We start from the raw sequence: 25,405 nt of genomic DNA on the forward strand, positions 1-25,405 counted from the left end.
CCAATGTCTGCTCCTCAAAACCTTGTATACAATTTCTCCATCAAGGGAGACAAGGAAATTACCATAGCAGCCATGTCTATTTGTTCATAAAAGTTGTTATTTTTAAAAAAAAAAGTAAGTTGAGAGTAGCACATGCTGAAACAAGGTTTATCAAAATGTCTTGCAATCAAGGATAAAGCCTCTGTGAGTGGAACCTTGGTAAATTATAACTCAGTGGAAAAAACAGCAAATTTGAGTTGCAGAGCTGTTGATAAAATGTGCGTAATTTTGGGTGTAGTGAGGACTCCTCCCATCAAGAGGTCTCAAGAGTGAGATTAAATACTTATTCACACCATAAATAGGAGTCTGGCATCAAGACAAAAAGAAACTTAATCAATCCTTGGACCATCTGAATTCCAGATATTGAAATATATTTGTAGAATGATTTAATCAATAATAATGATGGTTTTAACCTTGAAAACGTGGAATACAACCTTGTCAGTAGTTAACTGTTGTAGATATTGAATAATTATACTGTCTCCATGTCAGCCAGAATTTGTGAAACAATTCCTTTCATGGAATTGTCACTCCTGTGGTCTTTCTTGCACTAGGATTTGCATGTACTCATACGTGCCTGGCTCACCCAACCAGTATATAAGTCTGAGGGGAGCACTTTACTGCCAGTATTTTCAGTTTGCTCCAAAGATGTGTGAACAGTTTACAGTCAGTAATAGCAGCAGATAATGTTGGGTTATAACTGAAATTCTGCAGTTTTATTGATCATATGTCCCCGTTTTTATATTCAGGTAGCACTAGGCTAATTATTTTGAGACCAATGATTGTAGTATTACTTTATCCCTTTTGGGAAAAAGCTGTTGCTGAGATAAGATGATACTTGTTTCAGAAGTGTCACTTAACTGATTGTACATAAGTTTCTTAACTATTTTAGAAAATATTGAAAAAGCTAAAAGAGTTGAAATTTTGCGACATCTGCATATCAGCTATTTTTAAAACTAGTACCATTTAGAAATTTTGAATACATAAGTGGAAACCTTAAATTCTGAACCTCTGTCCAAAATGATTGAAAATAGTTTATAAATGAAATGTTATTTTTTATAAATTTTGTTAGGATATTTGGGAGCCAAAAACACCTCTCTGTAGTTCAAGAATTTTGAAACAACTATTGTAGTATATGTTCATGTGATATCATTCCAATAGAAAGCCTTATTCCTAAGAAATCACATTTGAGCTTTCTTTCTTTTTTATGTTTTTAGTGTGCTTTTTCACACTTTTACTCTTAGGCATAAGTTACTAAGTATTCATTGGAAAAAAAATGTGGATTTAGCCTAAGGCCTATACATATTAAGTTTCGTGAAATGTATTAGCAACTGTTAAGTACCAAGGCATGCTAACGTCTTTGTGGTACATTAGACTCTTGTGAATATTATTGGTAACAATTGAAAATAGGTGCACTGTTTAAAAAATAACATTAGAAATGAAAAAATTACTTCCATTTCTGATGAGTGAGTTAGATTCAGGGGGTAGTTACATAGCCGCAAGAATATTGGACTACTCCCCTGTTGAATTAATTGTCCTCTTAACCAATAAGAACAGTTTAAAAAAAAATCAAGAGCCATTTGGGTTTCATAGCTACACCTAGTCCATTGAGGACTTTTTTCCTGGTTAATTATTTCAGCAAGCAGTGATGTAATCGCATATAGCTCATGACAAAGCTGTTAATCATGCTTCTGGTGTTACAAGCTGTATGTCTAATTTTCATAATCGGAAAAGATTTTCCATGAGAAAGTAAGTATTACTGTTAGTTTTTATTTTCGTTTGCTGATTAATGCAGGTGTTGAAATTGTTCACTATTTTTTCAAACAGATTTCTGCAACCTGTTCACAAGTGTGATGTCAGCCTGACAGATATGTTGGGTGAGCTTCAGCGTGATCCATGGCCAGTTCCGCAAGGAAAACGGCCACTCCGATCAACTGGTGTTGCCTTGTCTGTGGCAGTTGGTCTTCTGGAGGTATGGTTATGATTGGCTTTATAATATGCTACTTATTTTTCAATTTCTAATTTTTGCCCCACACTATTTATTTATAAAGCTTTTTGAATTGGTTTTGTTTCTATTTTTCTCCTACACTGTTTTGCCTTAAAAATTTACACATACTGCGCATTTCATTGTATTCTTTCTACTCAGGTGTCTCTTGGGTTGACTACTGATCTTAAAGAGGGCGTGAAACGGGTAACTAGCATTTGTGTGGTGATTTAGTAGCCCCGAATTTGCTGATGCAGTTTTTCCATTTTCTGATTGTAGATCCCAAATATACCCAGTCAGTAAAAGAAAACTAACATAAACGTCACTAACAATGGTATTCTTGTGTTTTTCATATTTCACTGTCACTTATATAATTATTTTGAAATAAATGTGGCAGTGCCACCTTCCTTTTTTCCAAATCAAAAACTTAAAAGAGAGAAATAGCACAGAAGAAAGAGACAAGAATGTGAAATACCATAGTTTCCAAAATTAAGATAACCATGTGGTATTGGCCACATTTTTGAATGATGTTAGTAATATGAACATTCTTTCATTTGTTTATTTGGTCACCATTAGTGGTGGTAACAAGAAGAGGAACATGATCCGCTGGTCTGATGGGCAGTAATATTTTAATATGTTTGGAGCTTTGTATGTTGATTAGATGAGTGGCTGAAACGAAGGCATTTACATTTTTGTTATCTGTTTGTGAGACTGTGGCCCAGCATGCGAAATTATTTTAATGCAACATAGGTTTCTACCAAGCTGATTTGGTTTGATTTTTACAGGGAAGCTAAAACAGTGTAGGTCCAACCCGCCACTACCCGCACCGAAACCAAGTTTATTGTGCGGTATCGCTCCCTGTGTATCTAGTAAAGCCAACCAATGTCCTTAAATAGTGCAAGGAATCCCTTTACCAGTTTTTCGTTAGACAAAATTTCTTCGGGTCTAGTTGTTCCGAAGATTCTGTATCTTTTACTTTCAAATGCCATGCATTTGAAGATCAGGTGTGATGCAGTTTCTTCACCCTCACCACAGATCCTACATTTAGGGTCTTCTTCCATTATACCCATTGTGCGTAGGTGTTTTTTTGAAATTCCCGTGGTCAGTCATCAGTCCAGTCATGTGTTTGATCTCTTTTCTGTTCAATCCCAGGATTACAGAGCTTCTTTTAAAACACGTCTTGGGCGTCATTACCTTAACCTGTTTTTGTTTGTGGACCTTGGTCCAATATTGTACGTGCTGTTTCCTGAGCCAGTTCTGTAGTTCTAGTTTGATCATAGCCTCGATGATCGTCAGGACAGGTTCCGCTCCAATAACTGGAGTTGTTGCCCCCATCCTGGCCGATCTGTTGGCTTGTTCATTGCCACAGATCCCTGAGAGGCCAGGAACCCACACTAGGTTTACTCTATTACCTCCCCCTAGCTCCACCAGAGCCCTGTGGCATTTTGCAACAATCTTAGATCTCGTTGCAGGAGCTGTCAGTGATTTCAGGGCTGCCTGGCTGTCTGAATAGATGTAGTTATGGTCCTTGTAGCCCCTATGCATATTCTGCTCCATACATGTGCTGATTGCAGTAATTTCAGCTTGGAATACAGTGACCAGTTTTCCTAGACAGATGATGCCCTTCAGTCTTGACTGAACCCCGTACACCCCTGCTCCAACACCTTGGTCTGATTTCGACCCATCGGTGAACCAAACTATGTTCCCCGTACGGTGTCGAACTGTTTTTTCCCCCCTACTGGGGCTCTGCCAAGTTTACCTCTATGAATTGTAACACTACTCTTCATTTCGTAATGAAGTTCCCCGTTTTGTTGTTACAGTGCTGTAGTATTTCTGCTGTAGTCCTATTGTTATAATAATCTTAATATGACATGGGTTTCTGTTTAATGGCTATCCTTGCTACAAAGTTGAAATGAACATAAAAAAAAAAAAAGTGTGTAAATACTTAATGTAAGTTTACCCATTCAGAGGTACTTTTTTGTCAGACTACATTTGCCTGAATATTTCATTTACACATTACAAATAAACCATGAACTCTCAAATAATTCGTGTTCCACTGATGCTCCAGTATAGTTAGTCATTATCCAGTACATTTTTGTTTTAGTTTACTGTATCAGCAGTAAGCATCAGAAGATCCCCAGTTTGGTAGTTTAAATTAATTTTATAGTAATCTCATTAGAGATGACAATAAGAGATCTCATTATTAGCTTGTTGTCTTTTTTTCCCAAAGTCAATCCTTTTGTCATAGCCTTTGTCTTCCAACAAAAGTTAAATTCATTAGCATTTTTTTTTCTAATAGGGTAAAACTGTTTGGCAATTTCATGAGTTTGTCTAAATTTGATCACTTTTTGTCTTCATTATTTTCTTTTCTACTGACTGATATTTGATTTAAATTATGTTAACACAATGGCCTTGTATTTTCAACAATTCATTATGTTAAATTTTATTACAAGATTGAGTGTAGAGCCAGGTATCTCTTGGAAAAAAATAGATTTTGGATGTTAGAAATAAAGGTTCATTTATCTTCATTTTAATTATTAATTATTTCAACAAAATAATCAATTTTTGAAAAAAATATAATGTAATTGGATAGATAAAAGATCTACTCGCCAAGTGGCAGCAGAACAACACACATATAAAGCTATTTAAGTTTGCAAGATTTTTGAGCCAATGGCTTCTTCTGGCAGAAGGTATGAAGGGAAAGGAAAAGAGTGAAGGAAAAGGAGTGGTGGGGTTTAGGAAAACAGGCCGATTTCAGAAAAGTCGTCCACAACCCCAGGTCATGGGGAACTTGCCAGGCAGGATGAGAAGGAAAGACTGATTGTTGTGGCTGCATTGTTAAGACATTTGTAAAACTGAGATCTTACAGGTAGAAGATGGGTAATGTGCAAGACAGAGATTACTGGCAAAATGTCGTAAACAAGTTAATAGAGAGGAAAGCCAAGTGCATTGTATGTGATACATCTGTGGGAGTGCAAGGGGGAAACAGACAGGTCACAAAATGAAAGATACAGAAAACTAAAAGGGCATGAAGAAAGGAATAGCTACTGTGAAGAAATGCTGAGACCAAAGAAATTAATGTGAATTAACGCCAGACGTGTGGCGTGAATAGACAGGTTGTAGCACTAGTTCCTACCTGCAGAGTTCTGAGAAACTGGTCTCTGGGGAAGACTCCAGATGGCAGATGTGGTGAAAAAGGCACTGAGGTGACGACTGTGATGTTGTAGAGCTGCAACAGGATATTGTGTGTTACAAGTATACATCCCCTGCCTATGCCCATTCATCCTAACTGATAACCTGGTGGTGGTCATGCTGTTGTAAAAGGCTAAGCAGTGTTTACATAACAGCTGGTATATGACGTGTCATTCCACAGATCTCCCTTTGATAGTATATGTTTTTTCCAGTTACAGGGCTGGTATAGATGATGGTAGGAGGGTACATAGGGCAAGTGTTACAGTGCGGACAGTCACAGTGGTAGGGAGATGGTTGGAGAAAGAGCATAGGATCTGACAAGGATATTGCAGAGATTTGGAGGGTGACAAAAAGCTATTCTATGTGTGGTGGGCAAAATGTTGGACAGAATGTATCTCATTTCAGAGCATGATTTTAGTAAGTCATAGCCATGTCGAAGTAGCTGGTTAATAATATAAGACCAGGATGATATTGATTGACAAGAGGTGTGCTCCTAAGTTATTTTTTGGAGGGATCAGTAGTACCAGGATTGGATGTGATGGTCCAGGAAATCAGCTTTTGAACTACGCTGGTGGAGTTATTACGTCCAGTTAAGTTTGGTGAGAATGGCAGCATATTGCTGTAGAGTTTGCACTGAACAAATATGTTTGCCTTGAATGCCAAGGCTGCTTGGAAGAGAACATTTGACATGGATAGGATGGAAACAGTCAAAACTTAGTAGCAACTGTCGAAATGTAAGTACTGTTGTTTGTTAGTAGATTTAAGGTGAACAGAAATGAGTAGCTGACCTTTGGTGAGGGTGAGATCAATGCGAAGGAAAGTGACATAGGATTCAGAATAGGATCATGTGAAATTTGAAAGGGAGAATTATTTAGAGATTACAAGAATTTTAGCAAGTCAGCCCCAAGTTGTTGGTTAGTAGGCTTAATGTGAACAGAAAAGTGTAACTGATCTTCAGTGAGCATGGGATCAATGTGAAGAAAAGTGGCATGGGTCACTTGGAGGGGGTTTTCCTGGGATCTTGAAAGCCTTCAGCCACTGGTGTGGTTTAGATAAATTGATGACACCTTTGCCATATTGATTCATAGTGGGGCTGACTTGCTAAAATTCTTGTAATCTCTAAATAATTCTCCCATTTAAATTTCACAGGATCCTATTCTGAATCCTATGCCACTTTCCTTGGCATTGATCTCACCCTCACCAAAGGTCAGCTACACATTTCTGTTCACCTTAAATCTACTAACAAACAACAGTACTTACATTTTGACAGTTGCTATCCTTTTCATGTCAAATGTTGCCATCCATACAGCCTTGACATTCAAGGCAAACATATTTGTTCAGGTGCAGGCTCCCTACAGCAATGAACCAACAGTCTCACCTTAGCCTTCACTGAACATAATTACCCCACCAGCCTAGTTCAAAAGCGGATTTCCCAGGCCATCACATCCAATCATGGTACTATCGATCCCTCCAAAAAATAACTTAGGAGAATGCCACTTGTCACTCAGTATCATCCTGGTCTTGAATGTATTAATCAGCTACTTCGACACGTCTGTGACTTATTAAAATCATGCTCTGAAATTATATACATTCTGTCAAACATCTTGTCCACCACAAGTAGAATAGCTTTTCATTGCCCTCCCAATCTCTGGAATATCCTTGTCAGACCCTATGCTCTTTCTGCACTCATCACCCTATCCTTACCTCCTACCCCTGTGACCGTCCCCTCGGTAAGACTTGCCGTACGCACCCTCCTACCACCACCTATACCAGACCTGAAGCTGGAAAAACTTATACTATCAAAGGGAGAGCCACCTGTGGAACAACACATGTCATGTACCAGCTTTTTATGTAAACATTCTTGGCCTTGTACATTAGCAGGACTGCCACCAACTTATCAGTTAGGAAGAATGGGCATATGCAGAGGGTGTATACAAGCAACACACAATATCCTGTTGCAGAAAACGCTCTACAACGTGACAGTCATGACCTTCGTGCCATTTTCACCATATGTGCCACCCGGATTCTTTCCCCAGAGATCAGTTCTCAGAACTCCGCGGATGGAAACTGGCACTACAAGATGTCAATTATTACTGCACCCTTGGCATTAATTTACATCAGTTTCTTCGGTCTCAGCATCTCTTCACAGTAACTATTCCTTACTTCACTCCTCTTAAATTTTCTACATATTTCACTTTCTGACATGACTATTTTTCCCTGCATTCCCCCCCCTCCAGCTGTATCATACAGAATGAATTGAGCTTTCCTCTCTTATTAGCTCATGCACAACATTTTGTGAGTAATCTGTTTCTTGCATTTTATCCTATCTTCCATCTTCAAGGTCTCAGGTTTTCAAATCTCATCTGGTGCAGTCCCCCAATGATCAGTCTTTAATTCTCATCCTGTCTGCTAAGTTTCCCCTAACCTGGGGTTCTGGGTAACTTTTCAGAGCTCTACCCATTTTCCTAAACCTCGCCAATCCTTTTAACTCACTCCTCTTCCTTCTACATCAGCCTTTTTGCAGAAGGAGCCACAGCCTCTGAAAGGTTGCAAACTTAAATACCTTTATATGTATGTTCTGTGGCAGCCACAAGGTGAGTAGATTTTTTAGTTAACCAATTAAATTAATTATTAATTAGTGGTAGCTTCCTTTAGGGAAATAAGTTAAATTGACATCAGTTGTTAATATGAAAATTGCCGCCCCTCCCCCCCACCCCTGTTAGTACACTATCTTGCTTTGTTCACTTGGCATTTCTCGTGCGCCTCACACCTCCCCTGTGACTTTGATGAAGATTGTTGTAGTGAGTCTTAGGCTGTTTTATTTAGTGTTCATTTTCTCAGTTCTTTAATGTGGCCATTGCTCCCATTTCTTAGTCATGCTTCCACTGCATTCAATGTGGTATATGTCAGACTTTGTGCAGTTTTCACTGATGTGGTAATCAAATGGATCTGTTGGTCATTCAACACATTTAAGTATTCATTGGTCCTATATTGTGTTCTTCTGTCAGATTACAATCTTTTGTTACACATTTTTTTTATCAAAGCAAAAAGTAATGGTCCCAAGTATGACTAAACAAACTGGAATTTCATAAAAGGAAGGAAAAACGTTTTCTCATTGGTAATAGAATATGCTATTTGAAAACTTTCTTTTGATAAGATCACATGCCTAATCAGTAAGCACTGTAAAATCCATCAGTCAACAAGAAGTCACATAATCCTCAATCTTCTTTTTTTTTTATATTTCTTGATTTTAAATGATTTCAAATATATACAGTCATTTCTCAATAACTTTGTGAACACCTAGGCAAAGAATAATTGTTATTCCTTGTTACTGTTCATACTTTTACTATCTGCAGAAGTAATTATAGAATTCCTGTAGCAGTTGTCACAGGCGAAGTAATTACAGCATGCACACAGGCATTTAAGCAGTTATCCTTCTTGTGCTTCTTACATGAGTGAGTGGAATGGGAAGGAACAGTAATGTGTGATGAAATGGGATATACTTAGTCAGGCACTTCTACATGTACATGTACATCTACATCTACATCTATACCCAGCTAGCCACCTTGTGGTGTGTCGCCAATGGTACTTTGTGTATCTCTGTCAGTTCACCCCTTTTCTGTTCCAGTCATGAATAGTTTGCAGTAAGAATGATTGCTGGTCGACCTGAATCTCTCTAATTTTATCTTCATGGCCTTTTTACAGGATATGCAGTGGGGGAAGCAATATTTTTGTTGAATCTTCTAGGAACATTGTAACAGTAAACCACAATGTGATGATGAATGCCTTTCTTGGAGTATCTGCCATTGGAGTTGGTTGATCGTCTCTGTGACACTTTCATGCTCACTAAATGAACATGCAATGAAATGCACTGCTCTTTGAATTTTCTATATTTCCTCTGTCATGCTGATTGGCAATATTCAAGTATTGGTTGAACAAGTGTTTTGTAAGCTACTTCCTTAATTGAGGGACTAAATTTCCTGAGCATTCTTTCAGTGAATCTGTCTGCCACCTGCTTTACTCACAGTTAATTTTATGTAGCCATTTCACTTCAAATCGCTCCATACGCATCCTCCTAGGCATCTTATGGAAGTAACTGCTTCCAGTGGTTGTTGTGCAAATAGTGTAATCGTACAATAAGGGTCATTCTGTTTATGCATTTGCAGTACTTCACAGTGTTCTGCAGAGTGTAGCTGTAGCTATTAATGATATATTCAAACTGCCTATTCAGTATAAGCCACAGGTTCTCGTATAAACATTATTGTTGCCAATATTACAGTTATGTTTGATATGTGGACTCTCAGCAGCCAGGCAACATTGCAGCTGTTAACGTGAAGCACTGCTTCTTGATATTAGTATGCCCAGATTTTCTCTTGTACAGATAGTGATGATGATGATGATGATGATGATGATGATAATAATATGATATGCAGATGGTTAATGTTGGAACTCATTCAGTCTTAATCAATCTTACAATTACCCTAATAATCTTGTAATTCTTTAATTTAGCTAAGCACAATTTTGTGTTATTAAACTTTTTAATTATTTTGTCACTCTTCTGGGATTTTCTGAAATGTAAGGCTTCTCATTTCCTGTCCTTTTATTGAATTGTATTTCTCAACCAAATATTTAATGTAGGTGGTGATGCCTTTATTCTCTCTTTTTCACTACTAGTAGTGTTCCTGGTGACACTATCTTTTTCCTACGTCCTGAATCAAGAATAAGCTACCTTAAACACAGATCCAGTTTGCATGGATACGGTATTTTGCTCTTCTGAAAAACTGAATGAAAGTGATGGAACAAGTCACGATAATGCACAAATAAGTTATAGAACCTACTTCTGTATATTATAAGGAAGTTATGCAAAGGTAGATAAAATATGGTGCATCACAAGCATCATATCACTTCCTCAAAGAAATCTCGTAGATGATATATGATATAAACAAAAAAATCAGGAAAGGCAATCAGCTGTCTACAGTTGATCGATGTGTTGTGCGACAGGTACATTTATGCAGCTTTGAACTACAGGTCTTTTCTCTAGTACACTCTTCCACACAAGTACCCAAACGCTGTCACTGACGATGGCTGAAATTGTGTTCTGTGTAGTTAGTACGAGTTAGTGTGTACATAAACTAGCCCGAAAGCCGTCGAATTCTTTGTTTTTTCACTCGTGTATGTCTACCGTGCGTCAATCGTATGCAGGTGAGTGGTTGCCTTTCTTCTTATTTTTCACTGTTTCTATCTTGGAATTTCCATTATCAAAATGTATGGTATAAAGCATCACAGCCATGGGATGTTGCAAACTGGGATCATTGTGCACTGATAAGTATTGGGAACTTCTTCAGACTTGATGATATGACAGTCACAAAAGTTTTCAAAATATAGGAACTACTCTGAGATAATTGCAGATATATTTCAGCATAATTAAATGACTTGATGATGTGACAGTCATAAAAGTTTTCAAAATATGGGAACTACTCTGAGATAATTACAGATATATCTTAGCATAATTGAATGACTATGCTATCAAGCCTTTATATGGAGATATGGAGCACATCATTTTTGAGTCATTTCTGTGGCAACATTTACGTCTTTGTTCAATTTTTTAATGTAATTAGCACAAGAGTGAGGAAACCAATGAGAAATTTGGAAAGCACCTTAAGATCAATGACAAGAAATAAAAACTTGGAGGTTTGCTGATAACATTGTAATTCTGTCCGATACAGCAAAGGACATAGTGAAAAACCAGTTCAATAAAGTTGATGGTTTGAATAGAGCTCATAGGATGTGCATTAACAGAAATAAAACAAGGGCAATGGAATGTAGCCAGATTATATCAGGTGTCACTGAGGGAATGAATTAGAAAATGAGATACTAAAAATAGTGAATGAGTTTTAATGCATAAAAAAAGGAAAGGCAACCACTTATCTACAGCAGACTAATGTATGACACATAGACACTGACTGTGTCATTGTGAGTGAGTGTGAATGTGTGTACTTATGCCAGGGGAAAAAAAAAAAAAAAACCCTATGTATGTCTATGTGCCACACATTAGTCAGCTGTAAGTGAGGGGTTACCCTTTCCTTATTTTACATGTTGTTAAGCCCAGGAATTTGTATTATTGGTATACAGCGAGGTGACAAAAGTCATGGGATACCCCTTAATATGGTGACAAAAGTCATGGGATACCCCCAATATCATTTTGGGCTCATTTTGCCTGGCATAGTGCAGCAGCTCTACGTGGCATGGACTCCACAAGTTATGAGAAATCCCATGTATAAATATTGAGCCGCACTGCCTGTCTGGTCTTCATAATTGCAAAACTGTTGCAGGTGCAGAGCTTTGTGCACAAACTGACCTCTCGAATATATCTCCTGAATCTTTGATGGGATTCTCGTCAGGTGCTCTGAGAGGCCAAGTCATTCGCTCGAATCATTCAGAATTTTCTTCAAACCATTCACGAACAATTGCGGTGTAGTGACATGGTGCATTGTAATCCGTAAACATTCCATAGTTGTTTGGGAAGATAAAATCCATGGACGGCTTCAAATGGTCTTCAAGTAGCCAGACATAACTGTTTCCAGTCAATGATCGGTCCAAGTGGACCAGAGGACCCAGTTAATTCCATGTAAACACAGCCTCCATGTAAACACAGCCCACACCATTATGGAGCCACCACCAACATGCACAGTGCCTTGTTGACAACTTGGGCCCGTGGCTTTGTGGGGTCTGCGCCACTCTCAAACCCTATCATCAGCTCTTACGCATTGAAATCGGGACTCATCCGACCAGGCCACAGTTTTCCAGTGTCTGGGGTCCAACTGATATGGTCACAAGCCCAGGAGAGGCACTGCAGGCAATGTTGTGTTGGTAACACAGGCACTCGTGTCTGTCATCTGCTGCCATGGCCCATGGACAACAAATGTTGTTGCACTGTCCTAGCAGATACGTTTGTCGTACATCCCACTACATCCCACATTGATTTCTGTGGTTATTTCATGCAGTGTTGTTTGTCTGTTAACATTGACTGTGCAGACATCACTGCTATTGCTCGTTAAGTGAAGGCCGTCGACCACTGCTTTGCCCGTGGTGAGAGGTAATGTCTGAAATTTTTTATTCTCACCACACTCTTGATACTGTGGATCTCGGAATATTGAATTGCATAACAGATCCAAAATAGAATGTTCCACGTGTCTAGCTATAACTACCGTTCGACATTCAATGTGTGTTAGTTCCCATGGATTGGCCATAATCGCGTCGAAAACATATTCGTATGGATTACTTGAGTACAAATAACAGCTCTGCCAGTGCACTGCCCTTTTATGCCATGTGTACACCATACTACTGCCATCTTTATGAGCCTATTGCTATCCCATGACTTTTGTCACCTGAGTGTATGAAGTCAGCAAAATAACTGTCCATGACATAACAAAAAAGGATACAAAATATAAACTGCCATTAGTAAGAAAAGCTATTTTGTAAAAAAGATGTTATATAACAACAAATATAAATTCAATTGTTGACATGTGTTATCTGAAATTATTAGTGGGGAGTGTAGCCTTATGTGGATGTGAAATGTATATGTAGTACAGACCCAAGGAGAACAGAAACTTTGGAAGTGCTAAATGTGTTGTCAGAGAAGAATTCTAGAGATTAGATGAGAATAATTAATGAAAACTTACTGAATTGAATTGGAGAGAAGAGGCTCTTTATGTTACAACCTGATAAAAAGAATAGATACTTTGGTAGGACAAATTATAAGGTATCAGGGATAATTAACTTGGTGCTGAAGACAAGTGCGCAGGGTGAAAAATGTAGAGTGAGACCAAGAGTTCAAGTTGATGTTGGTTGCAGTGGTTACTAACAGTGGAGATTCACACAGGAAAAGTACATCAAACCAGTCTTCAGACTGAAGACTGTAACAACAATTAGACTGGTGTTGAAAGGCACATCTTGTGCTTTGCTTGAATATAATAGCTACAAATCTTCTCCATTGTATCTTTTTGGCTTTAGTTATAGAAGTTAATTATCGTCCTTGCCATTTATGTCTGCATGCATTAATATTGCTTAGTGCTTGCTTATCTGTTGTATTGTCTTTTGCTATCTACTTTGTTTCTGACTTTATTAACTAATGCACATCTTCTTTTTATTTATATCTTAATTTACTTTCTTATTCCATCCTAGTTGTTCTGTTGTTTAATGAATGCACTTTTCCATATTTAATTCACATTTTGCATGTTATTTTTAGATTTAATTTATCACCTGTTTTCATTCTTTAAGTACATAAGTAATGTAATATTGTTTAATTTCTTCTGAGTGTCTGTAATCTTATGAAGTACAGAGAAATTTGAACTGGTGCACTCAATTTCATACTTCTGTATTTTATAACTATGCATGATGTGCAAGTAATGTAACTTAAGTATGATTATACTGATGTGGATATTTGTAAATTTTCATTGTGGCTTCCTCCAACAACATAGTCATTATTGAGACAGAAGATTAATTTCTTGGAAGAAGTCATTTTCTTATGTTAGGCTGTTTCTTTCTTCTTCTTCTCTCTCTCTTTTTTTTTTTTCTACAAAGTCTTTGTGATGGAATGCTTGATAAATGGTTCTGGTAAACTAGTTACATCATCAGCTTTTGATAAACCCCCAAGCTTTCAACAAAGTTGTCAATGTCATCCTCAGGCACTGAGTCTGAGACTGTCATCAGAAAGTTGGGGTGTTATTCAAAATTGATGATGCAGCAATTTAACCAAGAACTTTTCATCTAAAAATGAGAACCGCTGTCTTACCTGTGATGATGATGGTAGAAAATATTGTCGAAATTGTGGTATTTTACCTGAGTTCGACACAGTAAGTTAATCAGTAATTTCATCCAGACACTTTGCTGTGTTGGCAGTAAGCTAATTTCTTTCCCTTTGGCATCGTTAAACAAAAATTCTGGAACTTTGTCCACAAAATTTTTCTGCACTTCCTTTTTACGTATTGTGCATGGTCTCCTTCAAAATACTTTCCTCCACAATTGATACACCACTTCCAATGCCAGTTCCACTTCCAGAAGTGGTCTTGGTGTGCCTCTTGCTGGATTGCCAGAAGTGTCATCTGTGAATTTTCTTTTACCCCGTCTATTGTTGCAAATCTTTGTCCTTTCAATGAGGCTTCCAACTTTGGAAATAAAAAATGTCCACAGGCGCCAGGTCTTCTCTTAAGAACATCTAGTTCTCATTTGTGCAATCCAAAAGCTCTCCACAGATTATAAGGCGAAGGTCTTTCTGGAATTGACTCATGAGCCATGAGACGAACATGGCGGCAACACAATGCATTCCAAGATGCTGTGTCAAGATTTCATGACATGATCCAACTGAAATGTTACATTCTTCTGTGATCTCATGGACAGTCATTCTTTGATTGGCACACACAATTTCGTTGATGTTCCAGACATGGGTGTCGTTGGTAGACGTCGAAGGGCCTCCTGAATGAGGGTCATCTTTAACTTCCATCCGGCCATTTTTAAACCATGTGAACCATTCATAACACCGAATATGGCTTCAGCTCTCATCACCATAGGCTTTCTGCATCATTCGGTGTGTTTCTGTATAGGTTTTTTAAAGTTGCATACAAAATTTAATGCGCACACATTGCTCGTCTAACTCTGCTATCTTGAAATTCACAAACTGTGTGCCACAGCAGTGTACTCAATACAGCACTGAACAATAATTGAATGAAACTCCCAGCAGTTACACATTAAACATAGACATGTGCAGGATGCCAACTGCACTGTCACTCAAAAAGAAATGCACATTTTTTCCCCAAAATCCGTATTTAGTAGCGTCTTTGTTATTCTTGGAGGTTGTAGAAACATTATTCTCACCTGTATTCAAGTTTAATTCAACCCATTGCAACAAGATGGCTGCTGCACGTGATGTTTGTCTGAACGAATGTCCTATTACGAAATTCCTGTGTTGTGAGAACAAGGCAGTGAGAAATATTCACAGGAGATTGAAGAAGGTGTACAGGGTTTATGTTGTATAGTTAATGATTGAGGAAGCAGGTTATCTGGTGGAAATAGACATGCCAGTACACGGGACCTCTCATACAGTAGCACTATTCAGACTCCAGACAGTGTGTCTGCATCTATATCTATATACCCTGCAAACCACCGTGAGGTGCATGGCAGATGGTACAGCCCACTGCACCAGTTATTAGGGTTTCTTCCTGTTCCACTTACATATGGAGTGCAGGAAGAATGAGCGTTTGAATGCACTAATTATGCTGATCTTATCCTCATGATCCCTCTGTGAGAGAATTGTAGTATATTCGTAGAGTCGTCATTTAAAGGTGGTTCCTGAAACTTTGTTAACTGACTTTCTTGGGATAGTTTACATCTATTGTTAAGAGTCTTCAAGTCCAATTTCTTCAGTATCTCTGACACTTTCCCATGGATTAAACAAACCTGTGACCATACGTGCTGTCATTGTCTGTATACTTTCAATATCCCCTGTTAGTCCTATCTGGTATGGGTTCCACACACTTGATTAATATTGTAGAAATGGTCACATCAGTGATTTGTACACAATCTTCTTTGTAGATTGATTGCACTTCCCGAGTATTCTCCTGATAAACCAAAGTATACCACCTGCTTTGCCCACAACTGAACCTATATGATCATTCAATTTCATATCCCTGTAAAATGTTACACTCAGGTAGAATTGGCTGATTCCAACTGTGACTCATTGATATTATGGACATAGGATAGTACATTTTTTTGTTTTTTGAAGTGAAAAATTGTACATTTGTGAACAGCACCTACAACCTATCACCCGCAGACTCCCATCCTACATCAAAGACACAAACCACTTCCTAGAACGCCTCAAATCCATTCCCACTCCTCTCCCACCTGAAACCTTTCTTGTCACCATAGATGCTACATCCCTTTACACAAACATCCCACATACCCATGGTCTCTCTGCCCTTGAGCACTACCTCTCCCAACGCCCACCCGAAGATTTTCCAAAAACCTCGTTCCTTATCACACTTACCTACTTCATCCTCACCCATAATTACTTCACTTTTGAAGGCCAGACCTACAAACAAATCAGGGGAACGGCCATGGGAAACTGGATGGCTCCATCCTATGCCAACCTCTTCATGGGCCGCATGGAGGAGGCTTTCCTGAAGACCCAACAGCTGCTTCCCCTGGCCTAGTATAGGTTTATAGATGACATCTTTGTGGTCTGGACTCATGGTGAAGAAACACTCCTTAATTTCCTCCATAACCTCAACTCCTTTTCGAATCTGAATTTCACCTGGTCCTTCTCCAAAACCCAAGCCACCTTCCTGGATGTTGACCTTCATCTTGTTGAAGCTCACATCCACACCTCTGTCCATATCAAACCCACAAACAAACAACAGTACCTTCACTTTGATAGCTGCCATCCTTTCCACATCAAACACTCCCTTCCCTACAGCCTAGGTATTCGTGGCAAACGTATCTGCTCCAGTGACGAATCCCTCAACAATTACACCAATAACCTGACCAGTGCTTTCCTCTCCCGCAACTATCCTGCAGACCTTGTCCACAAACAGATTTCCCGAGCAATACATTCCTTTCCGTCCAACAACAATGTTCCTACCCCCAGACCACACAGAAGCATCCCCCTTGTCACCCAATATTATCCTGGCCTCGAAAATATCAACAAATTACTCCGCCAGGAATATGACTTTCTCAAGTCAACCCCTGAAATGAGATCATCCCTTGACAAAATTCTCCCCACACCACCCAGAGTTGCCTTTCGTCGCCCCCCTAACCTCCGTAACATCCTTGTTAAACCCTACAATATTCCCAGACTACCTTCTCTACCCAGCGGTTCCTACCCCTGTAACCGACCCCGCTGCAAAACCTGCCCCATGCATCCCCCCCCACAACCACCTACTCCAGCCCCGCTACTGGTAAAACATACACAATTCAAGGCAGGGCTACGTGTGAAACTACACATGTCATTTATCTACTGACATGCCTGCACTGCACAGCCTTTTACATCGGCATGAGAACAACTAAACTGGCTGAGCGCATGAACGGACACAGACGAACTGTCCGCCTAGGAGATGCCCAATACCCAGTAGCGGAGCATGCCCTCCAGCATAATTCTAAGGACCTAGGAACCTGCTACACCGTATGTGCCATTTGGCTTCTCCCACCCAACACCAGTCCCTCTGAACTGCGGAGATGGGAACTTGCACTCCAACACATCCTTTCATTCCGCCATCCCCCTGGACTGAACCTACGTTAAACAACCTCACTCCCATTCACTCTTCAGTCTTCTCCTCTTTCCCTTTCCTCTTTAGCCATTCACGCATCTTTTCATCCTACATAGTTGTGTTTATCTTTATACTATATACCTCTTTACTTCTGTATGCATCCTCTTTGGTTTGAAGCTGGCACAGTACTTACTGTAGAATATCTTTGGCTTCCCTCTGACAACCATGCCTCCATCCTTGCTACCCTCCCTATTTTCCTTTCCCTGTTGCTTCATAACCTGGGTTGTGAGTAACTGAATCTCCTTTCCCTTCTTCCCTTTCTTTCCCCTCTCTCCTCCCCGATGAAGGAACATTTGTTCCGAAAGCTAGGAATGTAAATTTTCAGTTCTGTTTTATGTGTATCTATCGGCTGTACTGGGCTGAGGTAAGTACTGACCAGCCCCTCTATCTCTTTGTTAGTATTTGTTTCACATCTTTATATGAGATTTTCCATTAATCATTTAGACAGTGAAGGATGTCATATACCACGAGAAAAAAATGGCTGTGTGATACTGTGATTCTTTTGTGCCCAGGGCAGGCATGCCAAGTGTCGTTTCCCCTTGTTACCTATTCAGTGGTTGTACTGAATATATGAGTGCAAAAATTCTTGCACACGATTCTAGTGTTCTTCCTCACAATTGGAACTCATGAGTGCTTTAATGATTGAAACTTCACAGTTGTTTTAGGGACTGAAACTCTACAAGATGTCTAGCAGTGGTTTTTGAATTTTAGTGCAGTGTTTGTAAAGTTTGATGCAATGTTCATTTGGTCATATATGCATCTCCAAAGAAACAGACACTTCTGACGATTGACATCCGTATTAAATCATGAAATGTTTTTGCAAATTGCAAATGCCGTACCACCACAGGTATACAGTTTACTGGGAACAAATGAAAATTTGTGCTGGGTCAGGATTTGAACCCGGATTTTCCTCCTTACATGAGCGGTCTCTGTAATCGTTTCAGCTACCTGAGCACACTTCATAGACAGACCCAAACTTCCTTATGTCCCAGTGGCAGATACTTCTCATAGTGCTCACAGAACATTGTGATTCCTACATAGGGAAGGCTTATTTAAGTTTCTCATCAGATTGCCATAAGTTTGCCATCAAATACATAAGTGCAGAACCTGTAAAGTTTGATGCAGTGTCTGTTCTTTCGAACTTGCATGGATTTCTGAAGGAACCTTGCACCTTGCACCTTGAACTACTGTACTTCTTGTGAAAGCCAAGGCAGTCTGATGAGAAAATCAAATAACCCTCTCCCTGTGTGGGAATCACATCATTGTGCGAGCACTGTGGGAAGCAGACACTGGAACATGTGGAAGTTAGGGTCTGTCTGTTAATTGCACTCGGATAGCTGAAGCAACTGTGATGACCACTTGCATAAAGTGGGAAATAAGGGTTTGAGTTCCAGTCTGACATAAATTTTCATTTACTCCCTGTAAACTGTATAGCTGTGGTGGTGCCATTTCTGTAATTTGCAAATAAATTTCATGACTGAGTTTTAGGATACTGACACTGATTTTGATGATTTGTAATTTATTCAGATTCGGTTAAGATTTTGTGGATGTGGCCATTTGATGTTAAGTTTACCTTTCTGAATCAACCTCTATAATAATGATAATGGTAATAATAATAATAATAATAATAATAATAATAATAATAATATTTACAATGTTGTTTTAATTTCACAACTGTAAATAACTTTCATGTTGGAGGATTCCACTACGTTACTGAGCTTTCTGCTTGCTTTAATCATGGTTCAAACCATCGAAAACCAAGGCACATCTCCTTCCTCTGCCTCTTTGCACTTCAGTTACTTGTGCTTCTTTGATTTTTTTTTTCTAGTATAGTCTCTTGTGTGTTCTTTGTAAATAATTATTTACAAAGTTCAAAAACATTTATTCTGAAATTTTATTTTGACATTTAAAAAGTTGTCATGGATGAAGACATTTATTTCGTTTAACTTCTGTACAGTGGTTGTGTTTTTGCTTACTGTCCTGCGCTGCCAAAAGTAAAATACACTGATGGAAAAAAATCACAGCCAAAAAATAATTGATGTAGAGTAATGAAATTTTGGAAATACATTTGTCTAGGTAAAAATCAAACAGTGGAAAATCCAGGATGGAATGTAACTATAACTATGTTGTGAAAAGGAAAGTTGGTACTCACCATATAGCAGAGATGCTGAGTCACAGATAGACACAACAAAAGACTGTCACTAACATAGCATTTGGCCAGTAAGGCTTTTGTCAAAATTAGACGACAAACGCACACACATACACTCATGCAAACACAACTCACACTCACATGACTGCAGTTGTCTAGGTAACATATTTAAGTGATTAACATTGCAAGATCGCAGGTTAATGTAAGTGCAAGGTAAGCCATTGCAAATGCGTGTTCATGAATGGCAGCACAACAGGTTGAATCACCAGACTGATGTACGGATTTGCAGTCAGGGTGCTTGGGATAACTACAAGAATGCTCCTGCTGTCTTACTAAATCCATCTCAGATGATAACTCCACTATAGGTCCAGTGTGTGTAGCATGCAAACAGGTTGGTTGCAGGTCCTTAACAGACCACCTCTTAACCAGCACACTGCCATCATTGGCACTTAGGCAGAACCAGCTTTGGTGGGAAAACACAACAGATCTCCATGCTGCCCTCCAATGAGCTCCTGCTTGACACAACTGAAGTCACAAATGATGGTGGTTTGGGGTCAGTGAAATGGCTAAAGGACATCTGGTTTAGAACTGTCCTTGAAGTAACCAATTTGTAACAGTTAATTGTGTCACTGTGTTGCCAACTACTCCTCAAATTGTTGCTGCAGATGCAATTATGATGCACCAAAGCCATATGCTGAACTTGATGGTCTTCCCTCTTGGTAGTGCCATGTGGCCGTCCAGAGCGTGGTCTTCTTGTGACCATAAATTCTCTTGATCACCACTGCCAGCAATTGTGTACAATGGTCACATTCCTGCCATGTCTTTCTGCAGCTTGTTGTAGCCCTATTACACGACCTCATTCAGTCTATGTGAGGTGTTGATAATGGTGTATTTGTTGCCTTAAAGGTATTCTTGACTGACATCAACTCACCACATCAAGTCTCAAGGGTAACTAATGCACCAACCGTTACAGCGAGTGTTTAAAGCAAACCTGATTACCAACTTCTACATGTATTGCACGTCTTGGTGTTGCAATTTTTTTTTTTCTATCAGTGTATTTCTCAGTTACAGTGGAGTTGGAACAATACTGCTTCCTTATGCATGAAGAATAATAACAAGTTTTGTTAATGTTGGGAGTGTATCTTTGGCTGGAAGAAAATGAAAGTTGTGTCAGTGATGGCATCCACAGGTGACTTGGCATTATGGCCAGGGAACAATATTCAGAAATACTTTAATTTGCAGAGGGGTGCACAGCCAAGCGAGTCATCCTAGAGGATCATAATTGTAGTTTATGTTGGGACTTGAATCTTGATCCTCACAGTTTGATGATCCAGAGGCAGTGTGTTGTCCACTGGCAGTGCCGTTATTTTCAAGGTGGATAAAATGTTTGTATTGAAGAAAGACTTGTATCTCAAAACTTGCTTTGGTTAAACCAAAATATCTGAGAAGTGACATGATTACCAATGGCTGTTGTCAGAATGTATGTATTTATTGTGTGATTGGTTTCAGTTGGAGATTATTGTCTGGTATCTGTAGTACAAGTTTCAAAAAAATACAAGGAAGTACAGATGAGAAATGTATCTTCTTAGAAAGCGTCGACTATTATTAGCATTACTCACGTTATAACTAATTCACAGTTGGTTATGGTGACCTACAATGTGTCATTTCTCAATTTTATATACCACAACCAGCAGAAAATATTTTGAAAATATTTCAGTTATGTTGGCAATCTGATGAGCTCGTCATTTAATGTAGTGTTGCACCGCCATTGCAAATTTCCCACTCTCCTTTTCCATCTTGTTCTGTACCTGCATCCTTGTCCCACCAACTTCCCTCCCCCTCCCATTTTTCATATTGAAACATTTCTTTTTTTTTACATGTGCTCTCAAATCAGCAAAATAAAAACACCCTCTAGTTATTGGCTTGAGTGTTTTCTTGGTGTGTGGCAGTGTGTTTGACAGTCTGTTTATTTTTTTCTCAGTGCACTTACCCAAACACGGGAGGGAGGATAATGCTTTTTGTTGGTGGACCTTGCTCCCAAGGTCCTGGTCAAGTTGTGAATGATGATCTTCGGCAGCCTATTAGGTCTCATCACGATATCCAGAAAGATAATGCAAAATATATGAAAAAGGCAATCAAACATTATGAAGGGCTTGCTGGTCGAGCGGCAATAAATGGGCATGCAATTGATATTTATTCTTGTGCTCTGGACCAAACTGGTTTATTAGAAATGAAACAGTGTTGCAATTCCACAGGGTATGTATGTTGTGGCAAAAATTACCATTTCTTTTAAGACTTTTCAATGATTGCGAAAAAAATTCTATCACTTGCATTTTATTTGCTTCTTAGACAAACATTTTTTAAAAGAAATGTGTTTTATGTAAGTTTAGCCAGTACATTCAGTATTTGCCATTTGAAACAGAATACGGTAACTAAAAATCAAAGCTGAGTATTAAGAAGAGACTCTGATAAGAATTAAGAAAGGAAGGTAAGTTTTGACAGTAATTGTCATGTGCAGATATCTGTTGCAGAAACTAATAGTAACTGTTTGAGAAATGCTGTGAATTGGAATTGCATAAAATCTTGAATTACATACCTTTACTGAAATGAAGTTGTAATATTTTGTTGAATATATACTGATGAGTTAAAACATTATAACAACTGATCCTTGTGAAGTTCAGTGTTATCTGATGGCATAGTGTGCATGTCACATAGTAAGGAAAGTATATAAGTGAAGCAGAGTCAAACTGAGAATCATGTTATTGATTATATAGACTGCGCATAGAAAAATCCACTGATATAAGTGACTTGGACAAAAGACAGGTTGTTACGGCCTGGCACCTGTGAAAGAGCATCTTTGAAGTAGTGAATCGGGTTGGCTTTTCGTGTGCCACTGTCGCGACCATCTATGGAAAATGGTTGAAGGGTGGCGAAATAATGAGTAGACAAGGTGTTGGAAGTCCCTCTGGATTTCAGAGGCTTACCCACTCTGTAAAGCAGGATGGCAGTGATACGTGGCCGATCTGGTGACAGAATACAGTGCTGGTGCAGGAGAAAGTATTACAGAGCACACTGTTCAATGCACACTGATGAAAATGGGGTTCTGCAGCTAACAACCCAGATCCATGGCACAGCTACTCTGTCATTGGATCATATATTATCGAAATGTGTTGTCTGATTGGCTGACAATCATTTCTTGTTACACCACGATGATGGCGATGTCTATATATGCCATCCTGCAGGTGAATGGTTGTTGAAATGTGCACTGTGCCAGGGATGCAGGCTGGTGGGTGCATTATTATGCTATGGAGGACATTCAACTTGTTCTCCATGAGACCTGCGGCAGTACTTGAAGGCGTCGTGACAGCTGTGCAATATGTAATCATTATTGCAGACTTCCTGCACCCCCTTCTTGTTTGATGCCTTCCCCAATGGTGATGGCACCTTCCAGCAGGATAAATGCCTGTGTCACAAGGCCGTAATAATGCTACAGAAGTTTCAGGGGCATGGTAGTGAACTAACATTGATGTCTTGTCCAACATATTTGCCAGACATGAACCCGATGGAACATATCTGTGATGCTATTGGGTGCCAGCTCCATGCCCACAAACCACCAGCCACTACTTTACAATAATTGTGTGAACTGTCTGTAAACATCTGTTGCCACATATCACCAGAAAACTACCAAGGTCTTCTCTAATTCATGCCATGCAGAGTCACTGCTGTACTGCATTCCAAAGATGGACAACCATACTGTTAAAAAATGGTCATCATCTTTGTATCGTCAGTGTATGCTATCTTGATTTATTTGACAAGCCAAAACTGTGTCAGACTGCAACTCAAATTAAGAGTGCTAAAATAGGTATCTTTGGAGAAAAGGCAGTCTTAGTCTCTCACATCCTGTTGGGTAAATTTGCAGAACCTTTATTTAAGGAAGATTGTGTGGAAATTCTCTTACAACCTTTGTGTATCTTGTGTAGGGATCACCGAGAAACAATACCGTGTGAGTAGCAAAACACAAATTTTCCATGAGAGATAAAAAACTGTCTAGAATATCTTATGCATTTCATAAGCACACGAAATTAGCATTGTTGCACTACAATGATATTCCAGATCATAACAAAAAGTGAAACAAAGAAAATACTCTTTAGGAAGCTTAATTATAGCAGATATGCAGAATTGTCTCAGTGAAAATGAAGCCTGGGAAAGCCAGTGGCCCAGATGACCTTCCAGCAGAGTTATGGTGTTCCCATCATTGGAAGGCAGCTGAATGGTTAACGGAACTCTTCAATAAGATCATTGACGAGGGGCAAACATGAACTGATTGGCAGAAGAGCATCACCATGCCTATCTTTAAGAAGGAGGGAAATACTGCTGAGTACACCAACTACCGTCCGATTTGACTTCTCTGCCATGTCATGAAAATCTTTGAGCATTTTCTGGACCAAAGGATCCGTGAGATCTCACAGATTCCCAGAAACCAAGCTGGATTTATGAAGATCTGCGGCACAACTGATGCGATTCATGCTGCAAGACTCTTAGTCGAGAAACATCATGAGAAAGCCTGTTGGCGCAATACGGTTTGTGCCTTAATTTGAAGAAAACCGAGTACATGACATCAGACAGACATGAAATGGGAAACATCACGATTAATGGTGAAGATCTGACTTGGGTGAGTAATTTTAAGTACCTTGGTTCCACGACCACTGTTAACGGCCAACTCACCGAAAAGATCTACACCAGAACTCAAGCAGCCTGAATGAAGTGGTGAACAACAACCGGAGTCACTTGCAGCCGCAGGATGAAAGATAATTTAAAATAAAAAATCTTTTGCACTGTCATCCGACCAGTCGCCTTGTATGGTTGTGAGTGCCGGCCAACTACAGTTGAGACAGAACACCACCTAAGTGTAATGGAAACGAAGATGCTTAGGTGGACAGCGGGCCTCACTAAGTTAGATCACGTTTCTAATGACAGCATTATGAAACAGTTTGGTGCACCAATCCAAGACAAGATGCGTGAGAGTCGTATTTGGTGGTTTGGGCATGTTTTATGGGGATGACTCTATTGCCAAGGTAGGTTACACACTTGAAGTCGTCGGCAGTAGACCCAAAGGACGACCTAAGCAACGTTGGGCTGATACAATTCATAAAGACCTTAAATGCATGAACATCCACCCAGATGCAGCCCGTGATAGAGCGAAATGGAGACAACGGACCCAAGTAGCGGACCACGCAGGCACGTGGGGCAAATGCTGAAGGAAAGAAGAAGAAGAAGAATTGTCTCGTTTTTTATGGAAGTGAAATGTTATTTATGCCATATTTTTTTGTCAATCTCTTGTGCAACTTACCACTTTTATGATGTTTTTGGTTCTGAAAAAACAGTAACATAATCATTTTGGAAAGACTTTATTGAAAGACTTCACGGAAACATCTCCAAATATACATATGGTTCACATATGTCTAATAATGTCTGTAGATTTCTTCAAGAAAAACCTGCCGAACAAAGAACAACACCGCACTTCACTCCTGAAAAAATAACATCCAAGATGATGATAATTTGTTAGGAATGTTGTCACAATAGCAATGACAATCCTTAGGAACAATGGCTTTAAGTGGTTGTAAATGATCTCATATGGTTTTCTTGATTTTCAGTCCTCCTTTGTACAATTTCGGGAGGCAAACTCTTCCAGAAGTTTTTCTCATACATCTTGCTATTTCTTGC

The 25,405-nt window shown here is 39.2% G+C and overlaps 1 protein-coding gene across 6 annotated transcripts in view; it reads left to right on the forward strand.

Moving 5' to 3' along the window:
* LOC124616121 (protein transport protein Sec23A) overlaps window positions 1-25,405 on the forward strand; it is a 104,255-nt gene that overhangs the window by 24,997 nt on the left and 53,853 nt on the right. For 3 of the 6 annotated variants that reach the window (XM_047144388.1, XM_047144396.1, XM_047144406.1), the window contains exons 6-8: window positions 1,864-2,008; window positions 2,183-2,227; window positions 21,663-21,937. In XM_047144388.1, the coding sequence (XP_047000344.1) occupies window positions 1,864-2,008; window positions 2,183-2,227; window positions 21,663-21,937 (465 nt within the window). The remainder of the gene's footprint in view (window positions 1-1,863; window positions 2,009-2,182; window positions 2,228-21,662; window positions 21,938-25,405) is intronic. The other 3 variants (XM_047144412.1, XM_047144419.1, XM_047144427.1) reach the window with 1 other exon arrangement.

This window comes from Schistocerca americana, chromosome 1, assembly GCF_021461395.2.
Source record: "Schistocerca americana isolate TAMUIC-IGC-003095 chromosome 1, iqSchAmer2.1, whole genome shotgun sequence".
In the NCBI taxonomy this organism is placed as follows: domain Eukaryota; kingdom Metazoa; phylum Arthropoda; class Insecta; order Orthoptera; family Acrididae; genus Schistocerca; species Schistocerca americana.